Source organism: Malaclemys terrapin, chromosome 8, assembly GCF_027887155.1.
Source record: "Malaclemys terrapin pileata isolate rMalTer1 chromosome 8, rMalTer1.hap1, whole genome shotgun sequence".
Taxonomy (NCBI): domain Eukaryota; kingdom Metazoa; phylum Chordata; order Testudines; family Emydidae; genus Malaclemys; species Malaclemys terrapin.
Window position 1 is genome coordinate 45,369,777 of NC_071512.1, and position 21,451 is coordinate 45,391,227.

Consider the following 21,451-nt stretch of genomic DNA (forward strand, 5'->3'; position numbering starts at 1 on the left):
ACAGACACAACCGAACAGAGCTCTTACAAGCAGAGAAAGATGGGGCCTTCATCCAACGGAGGGCTGCAGTCTCTGAAACTGAGTACAGGTGAGAAACCTTCTTAGGCAAGATTAAGCTTTAGACTTTTAGATGCGTTTTCACTTTTATTTGCTTGTAACCATTTCTAACTTTATCTCATACTTGAACTCAGTTCAGTTCCTATCTTCCTTTGTTAATGAACTGGTTTTACTATTAATCGAAACCTACAGTGCTGTATTTGAATTAAAGTGATTGTCAGCTCCAGTTAATGCAGAGGTGGACAAACTACAGCCTGCGGGCCACATCCGGCCTACGGGACCCTCCTGCCTGGCTCGTGAACTCCTGGCCTTGGAGGCTAGCCCCTGGCCCCTCCCCTGCTGTTTCCCCCTCCCCCGCAGCCTCAGCTCATTGTGCTGACAATGCAATGCTTGGGCGGCGGTGCTGCGAGCTATTCCTATTGGGACCCAGGAAGTGGGCGGACGGAGCCTGCCCACTGCTAAAGGACCTCCCCCCAGCCTAAGGGGAGGAACCACTGGGCCCGGCAACCAAATGAATCCAGGCGACAACTAATGAGAGAACAGGGACGGGAGTGAGGTCAAAGGGTCAAATGAAGGGAACCTGACGGGGTGCTCTGTGCTGTGCAGTGGCGTGGCTGGCTCCAGTTGGGCTGCACAGCTGCCTGTTCTGGTGGTCTGGTTAGCGCGGCTGTAGTGCTGCCAGCCACTGGTGTGCCACACAACGCAGTAAGGGGGCAGAGAGGGTTGGATAGAGGGCAGGGGAGTTTGGGGTGGTGATCAGGGAGCGGGGGTGTGGACATGGGTCGGGGTGGTCAGAAGGCGGGGAACAGGGGGGTTGAATGAGGCAGGGGTCTGGGGGGGCAGTCAGGAAGGAGGGGGGGTTGGATGGGGCGGTGGGGGGTAGTCAGGGGCAGGAGTTCCGGGAGCGGTCAGAGAGAAGAGGTGGTTGGATGGGGCAGGGGTTCCAGGGGGGCTGTCAGGAATGAGAGAAGGTGTTGGATGGGGCAGCAGGGGGCAGTCAGGGGCGGGGAGTCCGGAGGTGGTCTGGGGATAGGGAGGGGTGGATGGGACAGGGGTCCCAGAGGGGCCATCAGGGGAAAGGGAACGGGGGGGCGGGGTTGGATGGGGCAGGAGTCCCAGGGGGGGCTGTCAGGGGGCAAGAAGCAGGGGGGGGGTTGGATAGGGGTCGGGAGCCAGGCCACACATGGCTGTTTGGGGAGTTACAGCCTCCCCTAACTGGCCCTCCATACAATTTTGGAAACCTGATGTGGCCCTCAGATCAAAAAGTTTGCCCGCCCCTGAGTTAATGTAGCAAGCTGGTGGGTTTTGTGTGTCTCTGGAGGAACAAATGGCCCTTATAATTTCTCTGAACTCTCCAGGAGAAGGGTGGACTGGGAGTGTGTTTGAGTCACCTTGCTGGTTGTAATGAAGGCTGGTGGAAGCCAGAGAGGGACTGTAGACAGGCTTCTGGGGTCAGAGCTGCTGAACCAGGGCTGTCTAGCACAAGACACACAGGATGAGACCTGCATGTTTGTCGGGTGGCTGTGAGCATCCCAGGGTGTGAGCTACAACAACAAAGCATTGTGAGGCACCCAGGGTTACAGGGCAAGTGGATTGTTGTGGATTGAACCCCACACTCCATTACATTTACACCCACTCATTAAGGCTGAGCCCAGTCCCTGAATCCCAATGTCTCTGCAGTTTAAGGGCTTCCCCTGTGCTCCTGCCTCAATTACCCCAGCAGCACCATCTCAATGTGCACTAGATCCAAGGCAGAAGTGCCATTTCAGGCACTGGTGCCCTAACTAGCAAGGGACCAAGCAACCAGTAAAAGAGCAGTGAGAGTTTGGCCCAGTAGCCTACCATGGAGAACTCTTGACATATGTGTCCAGTCTCCCTCCTGCTGCTGAGACATTACAACCAATGGAATTATTGCATGCAGATTACCTATAGAGGAAGGGTGGTGACTGGTTATGTCTCATGTCACAATGGCCCCACTTAAACTTCCTGAGCTATTGCCACCTGTGCCTGTCTGTGGCCTTTATAATCATAACAGCTAGCAGCCTAAGGAATATTTAATGGAACCAAAGATCTCTAACACAACAGCAGACAAAATAATCAGCAGCCATAGTTGAGAGGGAGGAAATTCTCAACACATGAGCAGAAGCGGACGGTTACACTGGATGTGTGGTAAAGTTGCAGGGAAAAAATTAGAAACCAACAGAAATCAGATAATCACATTTTACTTAATCTCTTTTTCCTATACAGAGAACAAGCATTTAAAAGTAAGCAAAAATTATAGCAAAGAGAGTAACAGCACCAACTATCTTAAACAAATAGGGCATTGAGGTGTGGTGAGTATAATCTTCAACTGCCCTGGTTTTCAAAGGTTTAATGATCCGTTCTCTCTGAGTCAGGATGGCTTTCCTGGCTCCATCCCACTTCCCTGGCCCTCTCAGGCGGTATTGGTATGGCGTGCAGGGGCCAAAGAAAACCTCCATGGCGAGCTTTGGATCCGTGAGGAAGAGAGACAGCAGGTTGGGCTTGACTCCTACCAGGCAGGCAAGTTCATCCATGTATTCAACATAATCCACTTGGATAGTGTGGCGCTGGCTTTTCACATACCTGAAACAAGAGAGAGAAGTACGGGTGCCCTTGTAGTGTGATAAAATGGAGACTGCACTGACCAGGAAATGACATTCCTGAGGGGCACCAAATTTGGAGAATTTCCTTCTCTGGAACTAATTCCCACTATAACTGGAATTAAAGGAAAAACTGGGTCACGATTCCATTTGAAGTCGTAACCCATGCCAGGTGGGTATAAGTGTCTTTGTCCCCTTCTAATGGCAGGTCTCCAGAAGAGATTTATAAGACTGCTAATGGAGTTTGCTCAATTGGTAAGATATGTGCTTGTAGCACTGAAAGCCCCGTCTTCAAACTCCACCATCAGTCCCATATAGGTTGGTTTTAAAAGTGGTGCCTAACGTGGGGCTCGAATGCCAGAAGATCTAACAGGCTTAGGAAGAACTTCTCCAGGTGGGGATATCTGTAGACAAGGTGAGTCCTTGTCGCCTTCTATTTGCTAAAACGGGATTTTCTCCCCTATTCGCTGCTGGATTCAGCCACGATCTGGGGGATAGGCATGAGGATCATATTGCTTAGTTTTCTACAGCTATAATTTTATTACTTAATCTTTTTCTTTTATGTCATGTTTATGTGTAGAAGGAAAATAGAGATGGGAGAACAATTCCAGATCAAATAAATGTTTCCACATAAATTTTAATGAAGAGAGCTAAGGCTGGAAATACCAGACTCTTTACAACAAATTGATGACACATTGGAGGTATTTTAGAGAATGATAGAAACTTAAGACATCCTCAGGAAAGACTCCTTCCAAGCATGCCCAGTAATTATTACTTCACATAAAGGTTCCTACCGTTTTGACATTTCGTCTTTCTTCTGTGTAATATTGACCATCATGTCGCTCGCTGTGGGCAACCTGATCTGCCCTAGAAGAGAAAAGCCAGAGTATGAGTAGAGATGTGTCTGGCTCCTTCAGGAGGGGATTAGCCATTTCCAGAAAGAGCTCTGTGTATGGAGGGTGGAGGAAGTTGTTGTTTCCTACAGGAAGCACTGCATGCTGGGCTGGGAAGGCCTTGATGACTTTGTGTCTCCAAAGTTGCAGAGCTTGGAGCTTCTGGAGCCCAGTGGGCAGCCTGATTCTGTGAGAGACGTGGGGGTTAGACAGTCTATCTTCAAGCCTGTTGACAGGGGAGGGGGCAAAGGGGGCAACTGCCCAGCCGGCAGCAGCTCAATGGGCACCAGCCAACACAGGCGCAGCAGAGTCGAAATATCAGGTGGACCATGTCCCGTATGGGCATGGCTTGTGCATCCGTGCACCATGCCGGGCCTGGGGACCCATTGACTGTTCTGCCCTGGGGCCTGGAATTGGTGTCGGCAGGCCTGTCTATCTTTGTCAGGGAACTGCCTGGCTCTAGAGTTGAGATTCCTTCCCCAGAGCTGCAGTACTTCCTGTGACTCCTCTCCCCCATTTCCTGGGCCGACAACACTTCCATGCTTCCAAAAATGGGAGGAGCGAAGGCCCAATCACCTGGTGAGCAGCCATCCTGGAATACTTGGGATTGAAACAGCACTATGGTGGAAACGGATATGGGCTGGCTCATCATCATGGCACTCATACAGGTACTGTCTGCCACCCAACACCAGCCCAGGGACTGCACAGCTCTGCTGAACTCAGCTAATATGTCAATCCAGCAAGACCCTCTACTAACACAGGCTTAGGGTTTCAGAGAGCTCTATAATCCAGAGACCCCAGGCTATTTCCTGCATTTTGGTTCACGTACCCTTGAACACTTGTGTGGCCAAGCGACTCTGGAGTTCTGCAAGGGGCATGATGGCCCCCAGTGGCTGGATGAGGCCAATGAAAGCCAGAGTTGGCTTCTCCAGGTGAGGAGGGAAGATGAATTTATACAGGGAGACCTGGTTTTCGACCACTTTGACACAATCCTGGAGGAAGGGGAAAGAGAAGCTGTATCCTGTAGCGAAGAAAACTGCATCAATGTCCTCCTCTTTGGTGCCGTCTTCGAAGATGGCGCCGGTTTCAGTGAACTCCCTGATGTTCGGTTTCACCAGCACTTTGCCAGAGATGATGCGGTTTGGCAGGTCGTCGTTGATGGTTGGGTGCTGGCTCATAATCCTGCATGGCAAAGAGAAGGTGTGTCAAGATCTGTCTGGACAAATGGCATACTCTGAAAGTGGGGGAGGATCAGTGTGATGGTCAGGTCTCCACTCCTCTGTTACTAGAATTTGGCCTGGGCAGCACAGCCATGTTACTAGCAACATGAGTGCAAAAAGCTGTTTGAAGGTGCTTGGTGTCAGTTATGGCTCCAGTAGCGTAACGGGCCCTTAAAGGGGGCAGAAACAGCCCCCTGAGATTATCCTCAGGCAGGAGGCACCGCATTATGGCCATTCTTCCCAATGATCACAGGAAGGAGGGCGTGAGCTCTGAGGGTGCTCTAACTTACACTGACAGCTGGGTTGGGCCCTGCATGGTGCCAGAACACAGGAAACACAAAATCACCCTTCCACCCCTACACCAAATGCAGTGATGGTAGAAGGGAAAAGTCAGGACCTAGGTGTTTTATGTAACTCCTTCGATTTGCCATTCTGCCCCAGCAGGCTGAGGGGAATATCCCGTGTGTTTGAAAGCACCTGTGCTGAGGCCTTAGACCGTAGTGTGCGTGGTTGAATCTTGCATTTGCTCTGTTCTCCGCCCATTGGTTAACCATGGATGTAGTCAACATCCTCTTGAAAAAGGCTTTAAACCTGGTGGAGAGCACTATGTCCACAGGGTACCCTTGCTCCGCAACACGATTCAGCACCCACGCCCCACGCCTGGTGCTGAGGAAGACCTAGATAGTGGAGAAAGACAGCGCTCTTGGACATTGACACATACTGTACTGCGTCACACCACTTGGCACTTTGTGGCACTGGCAGGGATTGTTACTGTCATGAATTATTATCTGCGATAGGGTGAGTAATACAGGCCTCAGGTGAGATCAAAGCTCCAGTGTGCTGGACACTTGTACAGCCACATTGTGAGGGATGTTCCTGCCCCAAAGAGCTGACAGTCTCAATCTTCATCCCTGCCCACTTGGCCCTGTTTCCCACTGGCATCCCCTCCACGCACATCTCCACTGACCTCCCCTGTCTCTGACTCCCAGCTGTAGACTCACTGAAGGTTTTGGGGATCTCAGAGAGAAGCCTGGCTGGGACTGTGAGGAATCTCACTGAGCTCTGACCTTGGTCCCTGGTTGTTTAACAGAGCAGGGCTGCACATAGCAGGGTGCAGCCAGTGCTCGGGGCTGACACCGCACTGCTATCTGTGGGCTCTGTGGTGTCACTGCCTATGCTGCACCATTGTTGAGAGCCCTGCTGTCAGGCTCTGGCTGGACATCTGCCATGCACCCAGAGCAGGGAGTGGTCATCCTTAGTCCACGGCTGTGTGCAACCCCAGTGAATCACATAGTGAAGCACTGTGGGATCACATAGAGGGCAGGCCTCGGCCTGGGACAGCTTTGGTAATGACTGGCAGATGCTTCCATGTCAGTACCCTTAACCCAGACATCACTGCACATACCGATAGGAGGCGACATGTCTCATTACAGGGACCTTCCCTGACCCTCCACCTCTGCTGTGCATCCTGTCACTGCTAAACACACTGATCCTCTGGGATGCCCTGGGGAACGCTGGGCCGCTAGTGGGGATATGGCTGGGCCGGCTATGAAATGGCTCTGGGTACTGGAGACCCTGTTCTCCTTGTTAAACCTTGCCACCTTTTCTTTCCTCTGCCCATAGTTCTGTTTCCTTCCTCTGCATTTATTTCCCCTGCAGCCCAAACCCTCTTGTATTGAAGCAACTGCGCCATTCTCCAAACTTTGGAGGCTCCTGACATCTTTCAACACAATACTGAGCTCTTCCCTGGCCCCATCTGATTTCCTGCCACCTCTGGGCTCCTGCACAACAGGTAGGGATGCTGCTGCAGGCGCCTCCCCATGACTCTACGCAAGGTACAGGTAGGCAGTGGCAGATGGGCTAATGAGGGAGTGGGACATGCTACTCTGAGGGCACAGCATTGTGGGTAACCTGCTGGTTAGTGCATGTTGTGTCCCACCCTGTACCCAATCTACAGCGGCTAGGACTCTGCTACAGTCCCTAGCTATAGCACTGGTCTCTCTAGCTCCTGGTGGAGTGTAGATCTAGAACGGTCTAGTTCCATCCCTGCTTTAGGCCAAGACAGCAGCTGCCATACAAGTTACAGCTGTAGGCAATTCCCTATGTCCATTACATCCACTCGGTAAGTGCAGATTGCCCATGATGACGCTTTGATACTAACTCTGATGAACCATATAAACTTCCATATCTCCTCTCTGCACTTAGGGGCTGCTTCAAATGGGAGTCTTTCCATGAACTTCAGCAGAGGCCCTTAGTTTGGGCATTTCTGGGGTTTGTGGTGTGGTGTATTGGTCGGTGCTGCTGCCTTTAGCCCAGTGAGGTGGGGGGGTGCTGCACTGTGCCATGAACGAGAGAGCCGTCCCTCCTGAACCAAACCTGATCAGCTTCATGGCTGAGCTCCACGGCCAGGTCCCCTCCCGAATTGCCAATGCCGATCACAATGACTCTCTTCCCCGAGAACTCCTGAGGGTTCTTGTAATCCCGGCTGTGGGAGTAGCGGCCTTTGAACTTTTCAATCCCTGCCAGGAGAGAGCAGAGCAGCTCAGGCTCTGAGTGCTAGGGGTGAGCTAGCATGTTTGGCCTGTGTCTTTGCCAACTTGAACATTGTGGTTCTGGAGCTCAACACAAACAGTGAGGGGGATATCCTCTGACTAGGGGAGACAGTTTGGGTGGGGACCAGAGTGACATTCTGGGCTGCACCTCTAAGAGGTGCACCATAGACCTATCAGCCCAGAGGAAGAGTCGAGCGAAGATAGGTTGAAGCCACTCTTTCACCTTCCTGACCCTGAGCTGCTGTGGGAGGCTGGAGATGCCCCCAATCTATCTAAGTTATGGCAGTTCCCCAAGTTCTTCTATTAGCCACAGTGCTGATTGCTACATCTCTACCCTGAGGCTAAACCCACTGTCAGCCTGTCCCCTGGCACACCCCTCCCCCGCCAAGCCAGGGATTGTACAGGCCTCCTGGTTGGAGGCAGCCATATAGCCATCTTCTGCAGCGCCTGCATCAGGGGAACTGTGCCCCAGCTGGAACTGGGCCTTTCGGAGCTCTCTACACTGCTCTGGTTATGTACCCGGTGTAAAGGAGCTGGTGTGTGGGTTGGAGCCTTGCCTCAGAGTAATAAGGGAGTGAGAGGCTGTGGGGATATGGAGCAAAGAAGGGAAGGGGTAAAACGAATACAAGAGACTCTGCTGTAGCAGCTAAGCTTTCGGGGGGGGGTGGGGGTGGGAGGGTCTTCCCTCCTGCCCCAGCATAGATTCATAGACTTTAAGGCCAGAAGGGATCATGATGTCATATTATCTGACCTCCTGCACACTGAAGGCCACAGAATCGCTCCTGTAATAGACCCATAACCTCTGGCTGAGTTACTGAAGTCCTCAAATCATGATTTAAAGGCTTAAGTTACAGAGAATCCACCATTTACACTAGTTTAAACCTGCAAATGGCACATGGCCCGTGCTGCACAAGAAGGTGAAAAACTGCCAGGGTCTCTGCCAATCTGATCTGTGGGGAAATTACTTTCCAACCCCAAATATGGTGATCAGTTAAACCCTGAGCATATGGGCAAGACCTACCAGCTAGATAACTGGGAAAGAACAACTCTATCAGTAACTCCTCCCATCTAGTGTGTCATCACTAGGGTGACCAGACAGCAAGTGTGAAAAATCGGGACAGAGGGTGGAGGGTAATAGGAGCCTATATAAGAAAAAGCCCCAAATATCGGGACTGTCCCTGTAAAATCGGGACATCTGGTCACCCTAGTCATCACCAGCCACTGGAGATGTTTGCTGCTAGCAGTCGTGTATCAGCTATATTCCATTGTAGGCAGTCTCATCATACCATCTCCTCCATAAACTTATCAAGCACCATCCTGAGGTCAGTTAGGTTTTTTGCCCCCACTTCTCCACTTGATAGGCTTTTCCAGAAGTTCACTCCTCTGAGGCTGGAAGGGACTGCTAGGGGCCCATGAGTCCAGCCCAGGACTAATGTGTGTCCCAGGACCAGCCCAGGCGCACGTGCTCATTGCTTTCCCTCTGCTTATCCCTTTGGAAAGTCACTGCTCAGCTAAGGCCCTTTCCCTTCCGCTCTGCGATGTACCTGGGAAGGAGTCCAGTGGCAGATGGGCGTTGGTGTGATGGCCACTGCATACCATGATCCCATCGAAGACGGCCGACTCCTGCTTCCCCTCGGACTCCGTGACAACATCCCATTGGCCCGTGGAGGAGAAATCCGGGCGCTTTGTCACACTGACCACAGTGGTCTGGTAGGAAAAGGGCACTCACAGAGCTGGCACCAGGAAATTTCATCCTTGACACTAACCTCCTCCCCGTGCTTGAGTCAGCAACCCAGCCAGGAAGCACAAGGCCAGCGCACAGCTGGGACCAGCAGCAGGAGGCCAGTTGGGCTCTGCTGGCTTTTGCCTCATGGCCTCTGTGGATTCACTGGCTCCCACAGGGAATGGGGCTGCAGCAGCTCCCGGGACCTGGGCTGTAACTTCGGCCTGGCAGCCCCCAGACAAAAGGAGGTCCCAGAACAGCCCCTCCAGCTCTCCCTGTTCCACGAGTGTGAGATGTTTCCTCATCGGGGGGGATTCTTTCATCCAGGTCTTGCACACCTGTGCGTTCATGTGCACACTCACACACTAACACACACACACACAGTCCTACCCCTGCTCGCTGGGCCAGCTCTCCTCACCTTGAAGCGAATGTATTTCAGAAGATCGAAGTGGTCGGCGTACATGCGGAAATACGCCATGATTTTGGAGTTGTGCATGTAGTTGGGGAAATCATCAGGGATAGGGAAGTCACTGAAGCACATCATCTCCTTGGAGGTGTTGATGATGACAGATTTGTAGATGCTGGCTCTGCCCTCTTCGGGATTCTCCTGCAGGAGCAACAGAACATGGACATTACTTTTGAATATTGACTCAGGAAAGTAAAGCTGTAGCGATGAAGGTGGCATGAAGCCACAGGTGGTATGATCTCCCCTAATATGTGATCTCCACAGATGTTGCCGTGGCAGCCTCCCTGCTCTGCATAAATACGCCTTGAGCATCCTATACATTTTCCTTCAACCTGCCAACACACACGACACACCTTTCCCTTTACCCCATCCCCATCGCATGTACAGCCTCAGTCCCCATCACCCCATTCTCACCTCTTGGCCACACACAAACACCCTCCATGCCCTATGTTGACACCACACCCTCTGGCCCGCTTCTTCTGCTGGCATTTGCCAGGATGTCCCTGTCTCCCCGTGATGGTGTGAATGATCCACACCGAGGGTGTGGCAGGGAGAGAGATTTGCAATCGACGCATGCAGGCAGGCAGCCCTACGATGGCCTGGTGAGGGTGAGCCACGCAGCAGAAGTTCACTGGGGCAGAAGAAGCTGGAGGGGAAGCCTGTCACTGCTGTGGACTCCCACCTGCTTGTGCCCCATTGGACATCAATCAATGTTTTGCCACTGAATTCAGTGGGAGCAGGACGGGCCCTCTGTCTGAAGGGAGCCTGCGGATTCTGGCAGCAGTGCTGTGAGAGAAGCCTTCACTCGCCTGTGAAAGGAACATTGTCCCATTTCCAGATTAGTCTGGTTTGTTCTTCTCCAACCTAAAGGATTTGCTATGAGCTGAAGCCCCTCTGCGCTGACCCTTCCCCTCCAGCCTCCTAGCAACCCGATCATCAGAAGCAAGGGCCTGATCCAGAGCCCACTGAAATCAATGGGAGTCTTTCCACTGACTTCAATGTGCTTTGGATCAGGCCCTAAACCCGAGCCATAATAGCACTTTGGGTGAGGTGACTGCATCCTCCAGATGGGTGGAAAAGACCCTTGCCAGCAACTATGTCACCCTGCAGCCTCCTCTGGGCAGGCACCTTGTTAATACCTGCACACACCCAGGGTACTCTGTATAGAATATCATTTCAGGATTGTCACTGTGAACCCTAGAATGTCTGCTGGGTCAGTGTGAAGTGATGGGAACAGCTACAAGCATGGCGGCGAGCTCTTCGTGCTCACACTATCACCAGGTTCAGACATCACTGCGACTGACAGTCTGTTACCGTCCTGCTTTTAAATTTCTCAGCCATTTTTGGCTTTTTTACACACAGGGGGACTTTAGGAATTACACCTTTGTGACAGTATGGGCTTTCATCTGGTAGAAATAATAATACGATTTGATACTTAGATTGAACTCTCTTTGGAGCAGGGACTATATTTTTGTTCTGAATTTGTATAGCACCTGGCACAAGAGGGTCCTGATGCTTGACAGTGACTGCTTGGTGCTGTTGCAATACAAATAATAAATAATAGCCAGAATTAAGAAAAGCACCCAAACTCACGATGAACTCAAACCTACCTTGAACCTCCAGAGCCCCCCAATATCTTCACTTCTCTCGAAGCAAGTGGGCTCCAGCCCATCATCCAAACAGCATTTAATGGTGCACAATCCACTGGATCCACCACCGATGACTGCAATCCTCTTCTTGGCCATGGCCATCTGTCTCAGGAGGAGGTGCCGAGAGTTGTAGAGGGATTCTGGGAAGGGAAAATGTACCTCTTCTTTTCACATCACTTACAGATTTACCTCAGGAAGAATCCCTACAACTTCTGCATGAGCCAAGCAGTCCAGCAAAGGAATCCCTCCCAGAAACGGCTTTGTTCTTTATATTCTCTAACCCCTAGGCACTGGATCAGCCAAAGATACTAAACCGCAGTAAGTGCTTGTCTCCATGGGGAAGTTATTCTGGAATAAGGTTGGGGTGAATATAAAGGGCTATAGCTATTCCGCAGTAACTCTCCGTGTGGACAATTGTATCTCGGAATAAGTGTGTCCCCATGGGGAGTCATTCCGGAAGGGTTATAGTGGGATAGTTATTCCGGGACATCTATTCTGGTCAGTTTTCCTGTGCAAACAGTCCTAAGGCTCTTTGATCTGGAATGCTCATGGCAGATTGTAAACTGTTCCTAACAGGGACTGTCTCTTCTTTTATATTTGTACAGCACAAACATAGCACAGTGGGGTGAAGGGTGGGGGGGAATGTCCTGATTGTGTCTAGGTGCTATTGCACAGGTCTAAGAACAAAGTAACCTAAACTTCATCCCCTTGTGCAAATGGACACTCAATTTATTAGGAGAACTGTCCTTGGCAAAATATGTCACAGGTTGGTGTCTATGGTTTTCAATGCAAGATGGCAACAAATGAAAGCTAACACAGAGCCATGTAACAGAAAATAGAGTATCTCTCTATGCAGCTCTTTTAAATCCTAACTAATGCAAGTCTCCATGAAAAATGTCCAGTCCTCTTCGGAATCTTGCTACAGAAAGATTAAAACAGCTAAATGTGGATTAAGTAAAGCCGGGGTGAGGAATATGATAATACAAGATTAAGCACAAAGGGGACATCTATATTGCAGTCATGGGGTGTGATTGCAGATAGGGTTTTACCCAGGCTTCCAGGCAGGCTTTGCCATGGTTTCACTGCTCCGGTACCTGAGCTAGCTAGATTAAAGCTAGCTCTAATATGTCTGCACATGATGCAGTCACACCCCTGATTGCAGTAGACACATACGCTGTGATGGAGAAGATTTATTTAGTGGAATCCAAGTGGGTGAAATGGGCAGAAACTGAGGAAAAGACAAATAAGGTCAAATATAAGCTTTCTGGCAGTAAGGACTACAAAACCACAGAGCAGGGGAAACAATGGAAGTCCCATTTAAAACTGGGCTGGAGAATGCAATTAAAAAAAGCACCATAGTGAAAAAATCTGACTCTGGTCAGGACTGAGAGGAGAGCATGGGAGTCTGGGCAAGCTGACCTCCTAGGTCTTATTTCTGTCATTCTAAAGGAAGATTTTTGTGCAGGAAAAGGCTGCTGATCAGTGCTCACTCTGAACAGAACGAGTGCCAGTGACAGAGACAACATAGACACATTTGGCAGGATACACCTTGCCATAAATCTCCCACTGGCTTCAACCTAGCACCAAAAAGGACAGCAGAAACCCTGGTAGGTGCATCTTCTCCTTGCCTAATGCAGGATTTCACAGGCAATGTTGGGTGTGGGCTGGGGACAGGCAGTGGAGTCCATAACTGTGCAGGATGCAATGATCACGGCACCTTGTTTAATTGGCCTCTCTCCTCCCATCCAAGGCAGGATTTGTTTAGAAAGCTCATTTTGCCCGAGTAAGACGGATGGCAGGGTCCGGTCCCAAAGCTGTCTCCTGGTGTGCAAACAAGGGCTAATGTCACCTCTGACAGGCAAGAGGCATGGGCCTAGATTTTCAGAGGAGACCAGTGATTTGGGAGGATGAGCTGGAGTCACCTTAAAACTGGCTGGGTAACCGTACTCAGAGAGTTGTTATTAATGGTTCCCAATCCTGCTGGAAAGGTATAACAAGTGGGGTTCCGCAGGAGTCTGTTTTGGGACCGGCTCTGTTCAATATCTTCAATAACGACTTAGATGTTGGCATAGGAAGTACGTTTATTAAGTTTGCAGATGATACCAAACTGGGAGGGATTGCAACTGCTTTGGAGGACAGGGTCATAATTCAAAATGATCTGGACAAATTGGAGAAATGGTCTGAGGTAAACAGGATGAAGTTTAACAAAGACAAATGCAAAGTGCTCCACTTAGGAAGGAAAAATCAGTTTCACACATATAGAATGGGAAGAGACTGTCTAGGAAGGAGTACGGCAGAAAGGGATCTATGGGTTATAGTGGGCCACAAGCTAAGTATGAGTCAAAAGTGTGATGCTGTTGCAAAAAAAGCAAACATGATTCTGGGATGTATTAACAGGTGTGTTGTGAGCAAGACATGAGAAGTCATTCTTCCGCTCTACTCTGTGCTGGTTAGGCCTCAGCTGGAGTATTGTGTCCAGTTCTGGGCACCGCATTTCAAGAAAGATGTGGAGAAATTGGAGAGGGTCCAGAGAAGAACAACAAGAATGATTATCAGAGGGGTAGCCGTGTTAGTCTGAATCTGTAAAAAAGCAACAGAGGGTCCTGTGGCACCTTTAAGACTAACAGAAGTATTGGGAGCATAAGCTTTCATGGGTAAGAACCTCACTTCTTCAGATGCAAGTAATGGAAATCTCCAGAGGCAGGTCTAAATCAGTATGGAGATAACGAGGTTAGTTCAATCAGGGAGGGTGAGGTGCTCTGCTAGCAGTTGAGGTGTGAACACCAAGGGAGGAGAAACTGCTTCTGTAGTTAGATAGCCATTCACAGTCTTTGTTTAATCCTGATCTGAGGGTGTCAAATTTGCAAATGAACTGGAGCTCAGCAGTTTCTCTTTGCAGTCTGGTCCTGAAGTTTTTTTGCTGTAAGATGGCTATCTTTACATCTGCTATTGTGTGGCCAGGGAGGTTGAAGTGTTCTACTACAGGTTTTTGTATATTGCCATTCCTGATATCTGACTTGTGTCCATTTATCCTCTTGCATAGTGATTGTCCAGTTTGGCCAATGTACATAGCGGAGGGGCATTGCTGGCATATGATGGCATATATAACATTGGTGGACATTGTATATCAGGAATGGCAATATACAAAAACCTGTAGGAGAACACTTCAACCTCCCTGGCCACACAATAGCAGATATAAAGGTAGCCATCTTACAGCAAAAAAACTTCAGGACCAGACTGCAAAGAGAAACTGATGAGCTCCAGTTCATTTGCAAATTTGACACCATCAGATCAGGATTAAACAAAGACTGTGAATGGCTATCCAACTACAGAAGCAGTTTCTCCTCCCTTGGTGTTCACACCTCAACTGCTAGCAGAGCACCTCACCCTCCCTGATTGAACTAACCTCGTTATCTCCATACTGATTTAGACCTGCCTCTGGAGATTTCCATTACTTGCATCTGAAGAAGTGAGGTTCTTACCCACGAAAGCTTATGCTCCCAATACTTCTGTTAGTCTTAAAGGTGCCACAGGACCAAGAATGATTATAGGTCTTGAGAACATGACCTATGAAGGAAGGCTGAAAGAATTGGGTTTGTTTAGTTTGGAAAAGAGAAGACTGAGAGGGGACATGATAGCAGTTTTCAGGTATCTAAAAGGGTGTCATAAGGAGGAGGTAGAAAACTTGTTCACCTTAGCCTCTAAGGATAGAACAAGAAGCAATGGGCTTAAACTGCAGCAAGGGAGGTTTAGGTTAGACATTAGGAAAAAGTTCCTCACTGTCAGGGTGGTTAAACACTGGAATAAATTGCCTAGGGAGGTTGTGGAATCTCCATCTCTGGAGATATTTAAGAGTAGGTTAGATAAATGTCTATCAGGGATGGTCTAGACAGTATTTGGTCTTGCCATGAGAGCAGGGGACTGGACTTGATGACTTCTCGAGGTCCCTTCCAGTCCTAGAATCTATGAATCTATTAATCTAAAAGGACATGATGTTGAGAGTGTTGTGCACCCACCCTCTGAAATCCAGCCCCTTTAAGGTGTCTCTAGTCAGGCTTCCCAAATGAATAGTCACTTCTAAAACTCTTGGCCATACTGTAAAGCCCCCACTATCCCAACAGACATTGAAGACCCACAGATGCTAGGATTCTACAATCCCTCTGCGCAGTTCCTCAAAACTTCCGGCCAAACCCATAATCCGACACTTCTGTGCTATTCCACACGACACTGCACCTATTACAGAAACAGCAACTAGGTAAGTCAGTCCAGCACAGACACTACCACGTACCTGCTCTCCCGAGTAGCTGCTGGGTCAGCAGTGCTGCCAGAGTCCACACAGTCAATTTCTGCCTTCTATCCTTTGTTCCAGAGCTGTACTCTTGGTACTGTATAAGTAACACATTAACTTGGCATCTGTTAATTGCTAATCCAGATTTACCTCTATGAGTTAAAAAATAATTTCCTATCTTACAAACACCAGACACTTGTCAGACTAAATCACGTGTTTCACTAACTCATGGTAAATTAACATAGGTGTCGGATGATTTTACTCAGAGCAAACTATGGGGGCATTTGGGGAAGGAAATGCTAGACATTTAGTGAATCAGCTGTGGGGTGCTGCTTGTGGTGTACGGACAGTGTGGCAGTGGCAAGGGTGTGCCTCTGCGTGGAGGAGCAGAAGGTATGTAGTGACACATGGATTCATTTTTCATTCCCGTGCGTGTACTGTTATACTGGAAGGTGCAATGACTACCATCAATCACAGACCTGGTTAAAGAACAGGTGTCCTTGTACCAATATGCACTGGCATATGAGTCAAAGTTTCTCCCCAAGCATTTGTGCTAATCAAACCTGGTTGCACAAATATTCATGGAAAAATGAACAACAAACCATGCAAACAGGAATCAAACCACGAGTCAGAGTTCCCCCTGGTGTTTACAGATAACTTCCCTTGTTCACCCAGCTCCAGTGCTCAACCCTCTTGTACCCCTCCTTCCTTTACAGACAGATGCTGCAGGGGCTTCCTCCTGTGAGATCCTTGTCCATCTCAGTGTGCAAGTGCTTTGGGTCTTCAGATAAAGCTCTAGTGATGAGGTCAGAAATGGTGATGTCGAGATCACTGCTTCCTCTGGTGGGAGGGAATGAAGAAAATCCCTGCCCTTCTCATGCATGTGGTATGACCTAGAAGGAAATACCTCCCTTCTCCCCCTAGTAGGGATACAACAGCAGCTGCAGAGACCTGCTGGCTCCACACAACAGTGAAAAAATCCCTATCAAACCCAAATACATCAGTGCACAGACAGTTACCCCCAGCGGGAGAGAGAACGAACCCACATGTTAGTCACGTCACTTAATGCATGCTGAGACAGTGCTCAGATACTATGGTGGTATAGGAACCTATAGCGAACAGAATGGAGTTTTTGGGAGCAGGACTCTTCCTGTCGGGTTGCCAGAGCCTCTGTGTTTTTGGTTCATCATAGAGGTTCATTTCTCTTTCATTCAAATGCATTTTCTTGGATAACGAGTTCCTCTAAAGACTTGCCTCCCCTCAGTAACATTTTCAAGAGTGCCTTAGTGACTTTAGGAGCCCAAGTCCCATTTACCAAGAGTTATCTAGCCATCTAGGGGCCCAAATCTCACTGCAAGTCAATCTCGCTGCACATCCCATGTGCCTCATCACTTGAGAACAAGACTTAGGCTCCTAAGGCACTTGAGTGCTTTGGAAAATGTTGCCTCCTGTATACACCGCTCTACCACTCGCTCCCAGACAACCAAATGCATGGGAGGCATCAGCACCTGTATGAACAGCAGCTGACTGAAGCTAATCCCAGTCAAGATTGAGGTGAAGTTGGAGGGGACAGTGAACTTCTAGAACTTCCAATCCCCAGGACAATGCTCTCTGTGAAGGGTGTCTGCCTTCAGCTTATCAAATTGGTCTGCAACGTTGGGGTCCCCCTGGACTCTGCTGCCAGTCACACAAACAGCTACATCATGGGAAAGGCTGGCCTGGCCAGTCGATATCATCTCTTCCTCTGGGACTTGGCTCTGGAGATTTACAGAGTTTTGAGCTCCTTGTTTAATTATTGCAATGCAGCATCCCAAGGAATGAAACTGCTCCAAATGCAGCAGCCCACTTAGTTAGCAGCCCAGGCTGCTGAGATTGCATGACCCCAATGCTTCATTCCCTGTGCAGGGTTCCGGTTGAATACTGAATCCAGTTTGAGACTGCTGCCCTGATGTTCAACGCCCTCCATGAAAGTGGCCCAAGCTACATAAGGGCCTAGCTCAGTCTCCACGACTGCTACATTTCACTGTCCATTGCCACCCACATGGGTGAGACCAAGGAGTGTTGGAGACAGAGCCGTAACTAGGTATTTTTGCGCCTGAGGCAAGAATATAAAATTGCACCCCCCCAGCGCTGCCCAGCCCCCCACCCCGAAACACACACACACACACCCAGCGCCGCCTGCCCTGTGGAAACAAACCCATCTTCCACTATCCTTGCCTTCCCAAATTGCTGACTAGATAAAGCCATCAGCTCACAAGGTTGCCTAGGCTCATCCAGACTTTCCTTACCAGGCACATTGCCACTCCCAACAGATAAACTGCTGCTCTTCTCACTACACTGAGCTACTTCCAGCAAATCACAGTTACCCTTTGCAGGTTCACTTTTACAAGCTGTACTAGCCAACAATCCATCACCCATCCAAAATCTACTCCTTCCTTCCTCAGTTAGGGCTTTCACCGGACCATCCACTTCAATCTGCTCCTGAGAAACATTTTCCTGACCAATGAGATATTTCTGCTCTTGATCTATCTCCAGATTTACTTCTGAGACATTAGACAGACATTCAGAAACTTCATTTACAAACAGCTCTTCTCCTCAGACAAACCTTTGGAGAAACCCTCCCCAGGCAAATCATTGCCCACGATAGACACAGGTTTAAGATCATTCCTGTCCTGTGACTGGCTACCTGGACTGAACAAAGCTTTAACATTTTCCCCAATCAAAAGATCCTTAGGCAATAACTTCCTTATAACTATAACTTCATGCTGAATACCATTCCATTCAAGGTGAATTCTGGCCAAAGGCACACTTACAGTAAACTCATAGAGGACTACAACATTCACACTCTGATTTGGTAAGTAATCTGCCTTTTTGACAAGATCTGCTTTAACAAGAGTGATGTTAGAAGCCATAATTTGCCCTAAACAGCTTTTACCATTGACTTTTACACTCTCTATGAATTTTTCATTATCACTCTCATACATAGCATTGGCACAAGTTATGGAGCTACCCTCTACTGAACACACAGTAACAGCATTTACATAAAAGGTGGCAGTGTTGGGGGTACATTTGGTTACACCCAGACAACTGCTCAGAGTTATACAACATACCAACATTGTTATTGTGGGGTTCCATGCAGAGCGGATAAAGCACACGACCAATGTGGTTGCAAGCTGAATCTGAATCTGTTTATTGCAAGCTTTCTTTTATAGTTTTTCTCAACATTACATAACACAATTAGGCTATAATAACACATCTACGGATTGGACAAGAAGGAGAATCATGTGTTTATCACATGTATAGCCCCACACCGATTGGTTTAACTGTTCCTTACATAAGGCCATGATTTGTTTACCTCATCTTATATAATACTAGACCACCAGGGGGCCTTACATAAGGCCATGATCATCTTATATAATCCTAGACCACCAGGGGGTCTTACATAAGGCCATGATCATCTTATATAATCCTAGACCACCAGGGGGTCTTACATAAGGCCATGATCATCTTATATAATCCTAGACCACCAGGGGGTCTTACATAAGGCCATGATTTATTACCTTGCAAGTGTCCCATCGTGACCCTTACCTCTTCATGGAACTTTTCATTAGGTTGGTGTAGGGATGATACATCCCCACACCTCCCCCCTTTTTCTTAAATAAGGCCTATAGGAGGGTTTAACTAACATTAGGACAATTACTAGCCACCTGACTACTTTTTTTTGAACCTATAAAACTGACGACAGGTGACATTTAACAACTGGGAAATATATAGAGAACTATTAAAAAACATAATATTACATAAATACGAAAACCATTGGGGATCCGATGGGGTGGCCATGAACAAGCAAAAAGGGCTTTTTGGCCAGTTTGGTTCGCCCAGGTGATTCAAACATTTTGTCGTGGGTTAACAAAAGGTACAGAGTTTGGACATACAAAGACCCCTGCTCCTATAATAAGGAGTCCGAACAAACAGAAGTACAGCATTATTAGGTGTCTAGGTTGTAGCAAACAACAAGTGCAGGTCCGGTGTTGCGTGGTTCTGTGGATCCGGTGTTACTACTGGATAAGCCTTAGGCGCAAATTCCCCCTCTATATGGGCTTCCCTAATAAGTCCGTGCCAACGCCTTACGGGGTCCGGGGGGCCCGAGCCGCCCGGGATATTGTCCGAAGCATGTTGCAGGGTGGAAACATCAGATGAGTATGCCGGAGGCTTTGGAGCAAACGGGTTGGCGACATCCAGTGGCCGGTGCATGGACACGTTATCCCGTCCAGTGCACCCAATCGCGCAGCCCCACAAACCACAATGAGGACAGGGGGTAGCTACATCATCCGCCGGAGGGATCTTATCCGGCGGTTTTTTCCTATATGTCCTTTCAAAGTTAGATAAGCCTGGCTCCGCCATTCTTTTCAACCTATTCCGCAACTTCTCACCCTGCCCCGGGAACTCCGCCCGGAACTCTGGGGTACAAACATCACTGGTGACAGGAAAGCCGGGCTGGTTCAGGGCTCGCAATGTGTGGGACTGCGGGGGATGGCTCTTACCGGCCAAATGGGACAACTGATTCAGCATGTCCTGTAGCTGAAGGCCCTGTTTGTACATTCCCGCGTTTCTGCCCCCATTTCAACAAACGGGACAACGCGTCAGAGGGAAGCTTCTCTCCCCGCTTTTTAGCGATGCGTAATAAAAAATTATGCACCGTCTCCTCCTCTGCAGAAAAAGCAGAGTCCATTTTATTAAATGCAGCCGCTCACCTGTGAGCTCACGAACGTCTCTCTCGGACGACCAGGAGCCGGTATCCTCCGGTACCTCCTGCCGCGGCTGCCACCTCCGCCTTTTGTCACCGAACGCTTCAGTCGGCTGTGAGCTCACGAACGTCTCTCTCGGACGACCAGGAGCCGGTATCCTCCGGTACCTCCTGCCGCGGCTGCCACCTCCGCCTTTTCTCACCGAACGCTTCAGTCGGCTGTGAGCTCACGAACGTCTCTCTCGGACGACCAGGAGCCGGTATCCTCCAGTACCTCCTGCCGCAGCTGCCACCTCCGCCTTTCTCAAACCATGTTCAGTTTTTGGTCGTGGTCCAGTTGACACTGAGCTTGGCAAACCATTTAAATCTTGGTACCCTGCCCTCTTATTCCCACAGATTCCCTTTATCTCTGTGAAGAAGGCCTGTCTCCACCTTAACAGGGCATGGCTGTTTGCGCTTTTTGGAAGAAGGAGTTCTGGAAGGAGAAGAGCCAGCACTGAGAGCCTCTTCAATATCTAAATTCAATTGTTCCAGTTTCTTCATGAGAGATGACATAGAGTCTGACCACTCAGATCCTTTTTCTGGTTGGATCTGCTTTCTCTTTGCTTAGCTTCTGAGACAACACCTGTTGGGTCTACTGTCTGAGAACATTGATCCCTGCTCCACTGGCGGCTGTGTTTAGTATGATTTTTGCTAGCTTACTCTGGGCAAAGTCCTGGCTGCCTTGATGTCCAAGCCGAATCACGTCGGGGTCACCATTTGTGGCGTTCCAGGCGGAGCGGATAAAGCACACGACCAATGTGGTTGCAAGCTGAATCTGAATCTGTTTATTGCAAGCTTTCTTTTATAGTTTTTCTCAACATTACATAACACAATTAGGCTATAATAACACATCTACGGATTGGACAAGAAGGAGAATCATGTGTTTATCACATGTATAGCCCCACACCGATTGGTTTAACTGTTCCTTACATAAGGCCATGATTTGTTTACCTCATCTTATATAATACTAGACCACCAGGGGGCCTTACATAAGGCCATGATCATCTTATATAATCCTAGACCACCAGGGGGTCTTACATAAGGCCATGATCATCTTATATAATCCTAGACCACCAGGGGGTCTTACATAAGGCCATGATCATCTTATATAATCCTAGACCACCAGGGGGTCTTACATAAGGCCATGATTTATTACCTTGCAAGTGTCCCATCGTGACCCTTACCTCTTCATG

At 48.9% G+C, this 21,451-nt stretch overlaps 1 protein-coding gene across 1 annotated transcript in view; it reads right to left on the bottom strand.

Annotated features, from left to right (window-relative positions):
• Window positions 1-2,263: 2,263 nt before the first annotated feature.
• The window catches only part of LOC128842334 (flavin-containing monooxygenase 5-like), a 36,200-nt gene continuing 17,012 nt past the window's right edge, over window positions 2,264-21,451 (bottom strand). Inside the window, exons 2-10 of the mRNA XM_054038267.1 lie at window positions 15,470-15,566; window positions 11,143-11,321; window positions 9,485-9,673; window positions 8,888-9,050; window positions 7,168-7,310; window positions 5,269-5,468; window positions 4,401-4,753; window positions 3,473-3,545; window positions 2,264-2,661 (exon numbers count right to left, since the gene is read on the bottom strand). Of these exons, the coding sequence (XP_053894242.1) occupies window positions 2,316-2,661; window positions 3,473-3,545; window positions 4,401-4,753; window positions 5,269-5,468; window positions 7,168-7,310; window positions 8,888-9,050; window positions 9,485-9,673; window positions 11,143-11,283 (1,608 nt within the window). The 5' untranslated portion in view covers window positions 11,284-11,321; window positions 15,470-15,566 and the 3' untranslated portion in view covers window positions 2,264-2,315. The remainder of the gene's footprint in view (window positions 2,662-3,472; window positions 3,546-4,400; window positions 4,754-5,268; window positions 5,469-7,167; window positions 7,311-8,887; window positions 9,051-9,484; window positions 9,674-11,142; window positions 11,322-15,469; window positions 15,567-21,451) is intronic.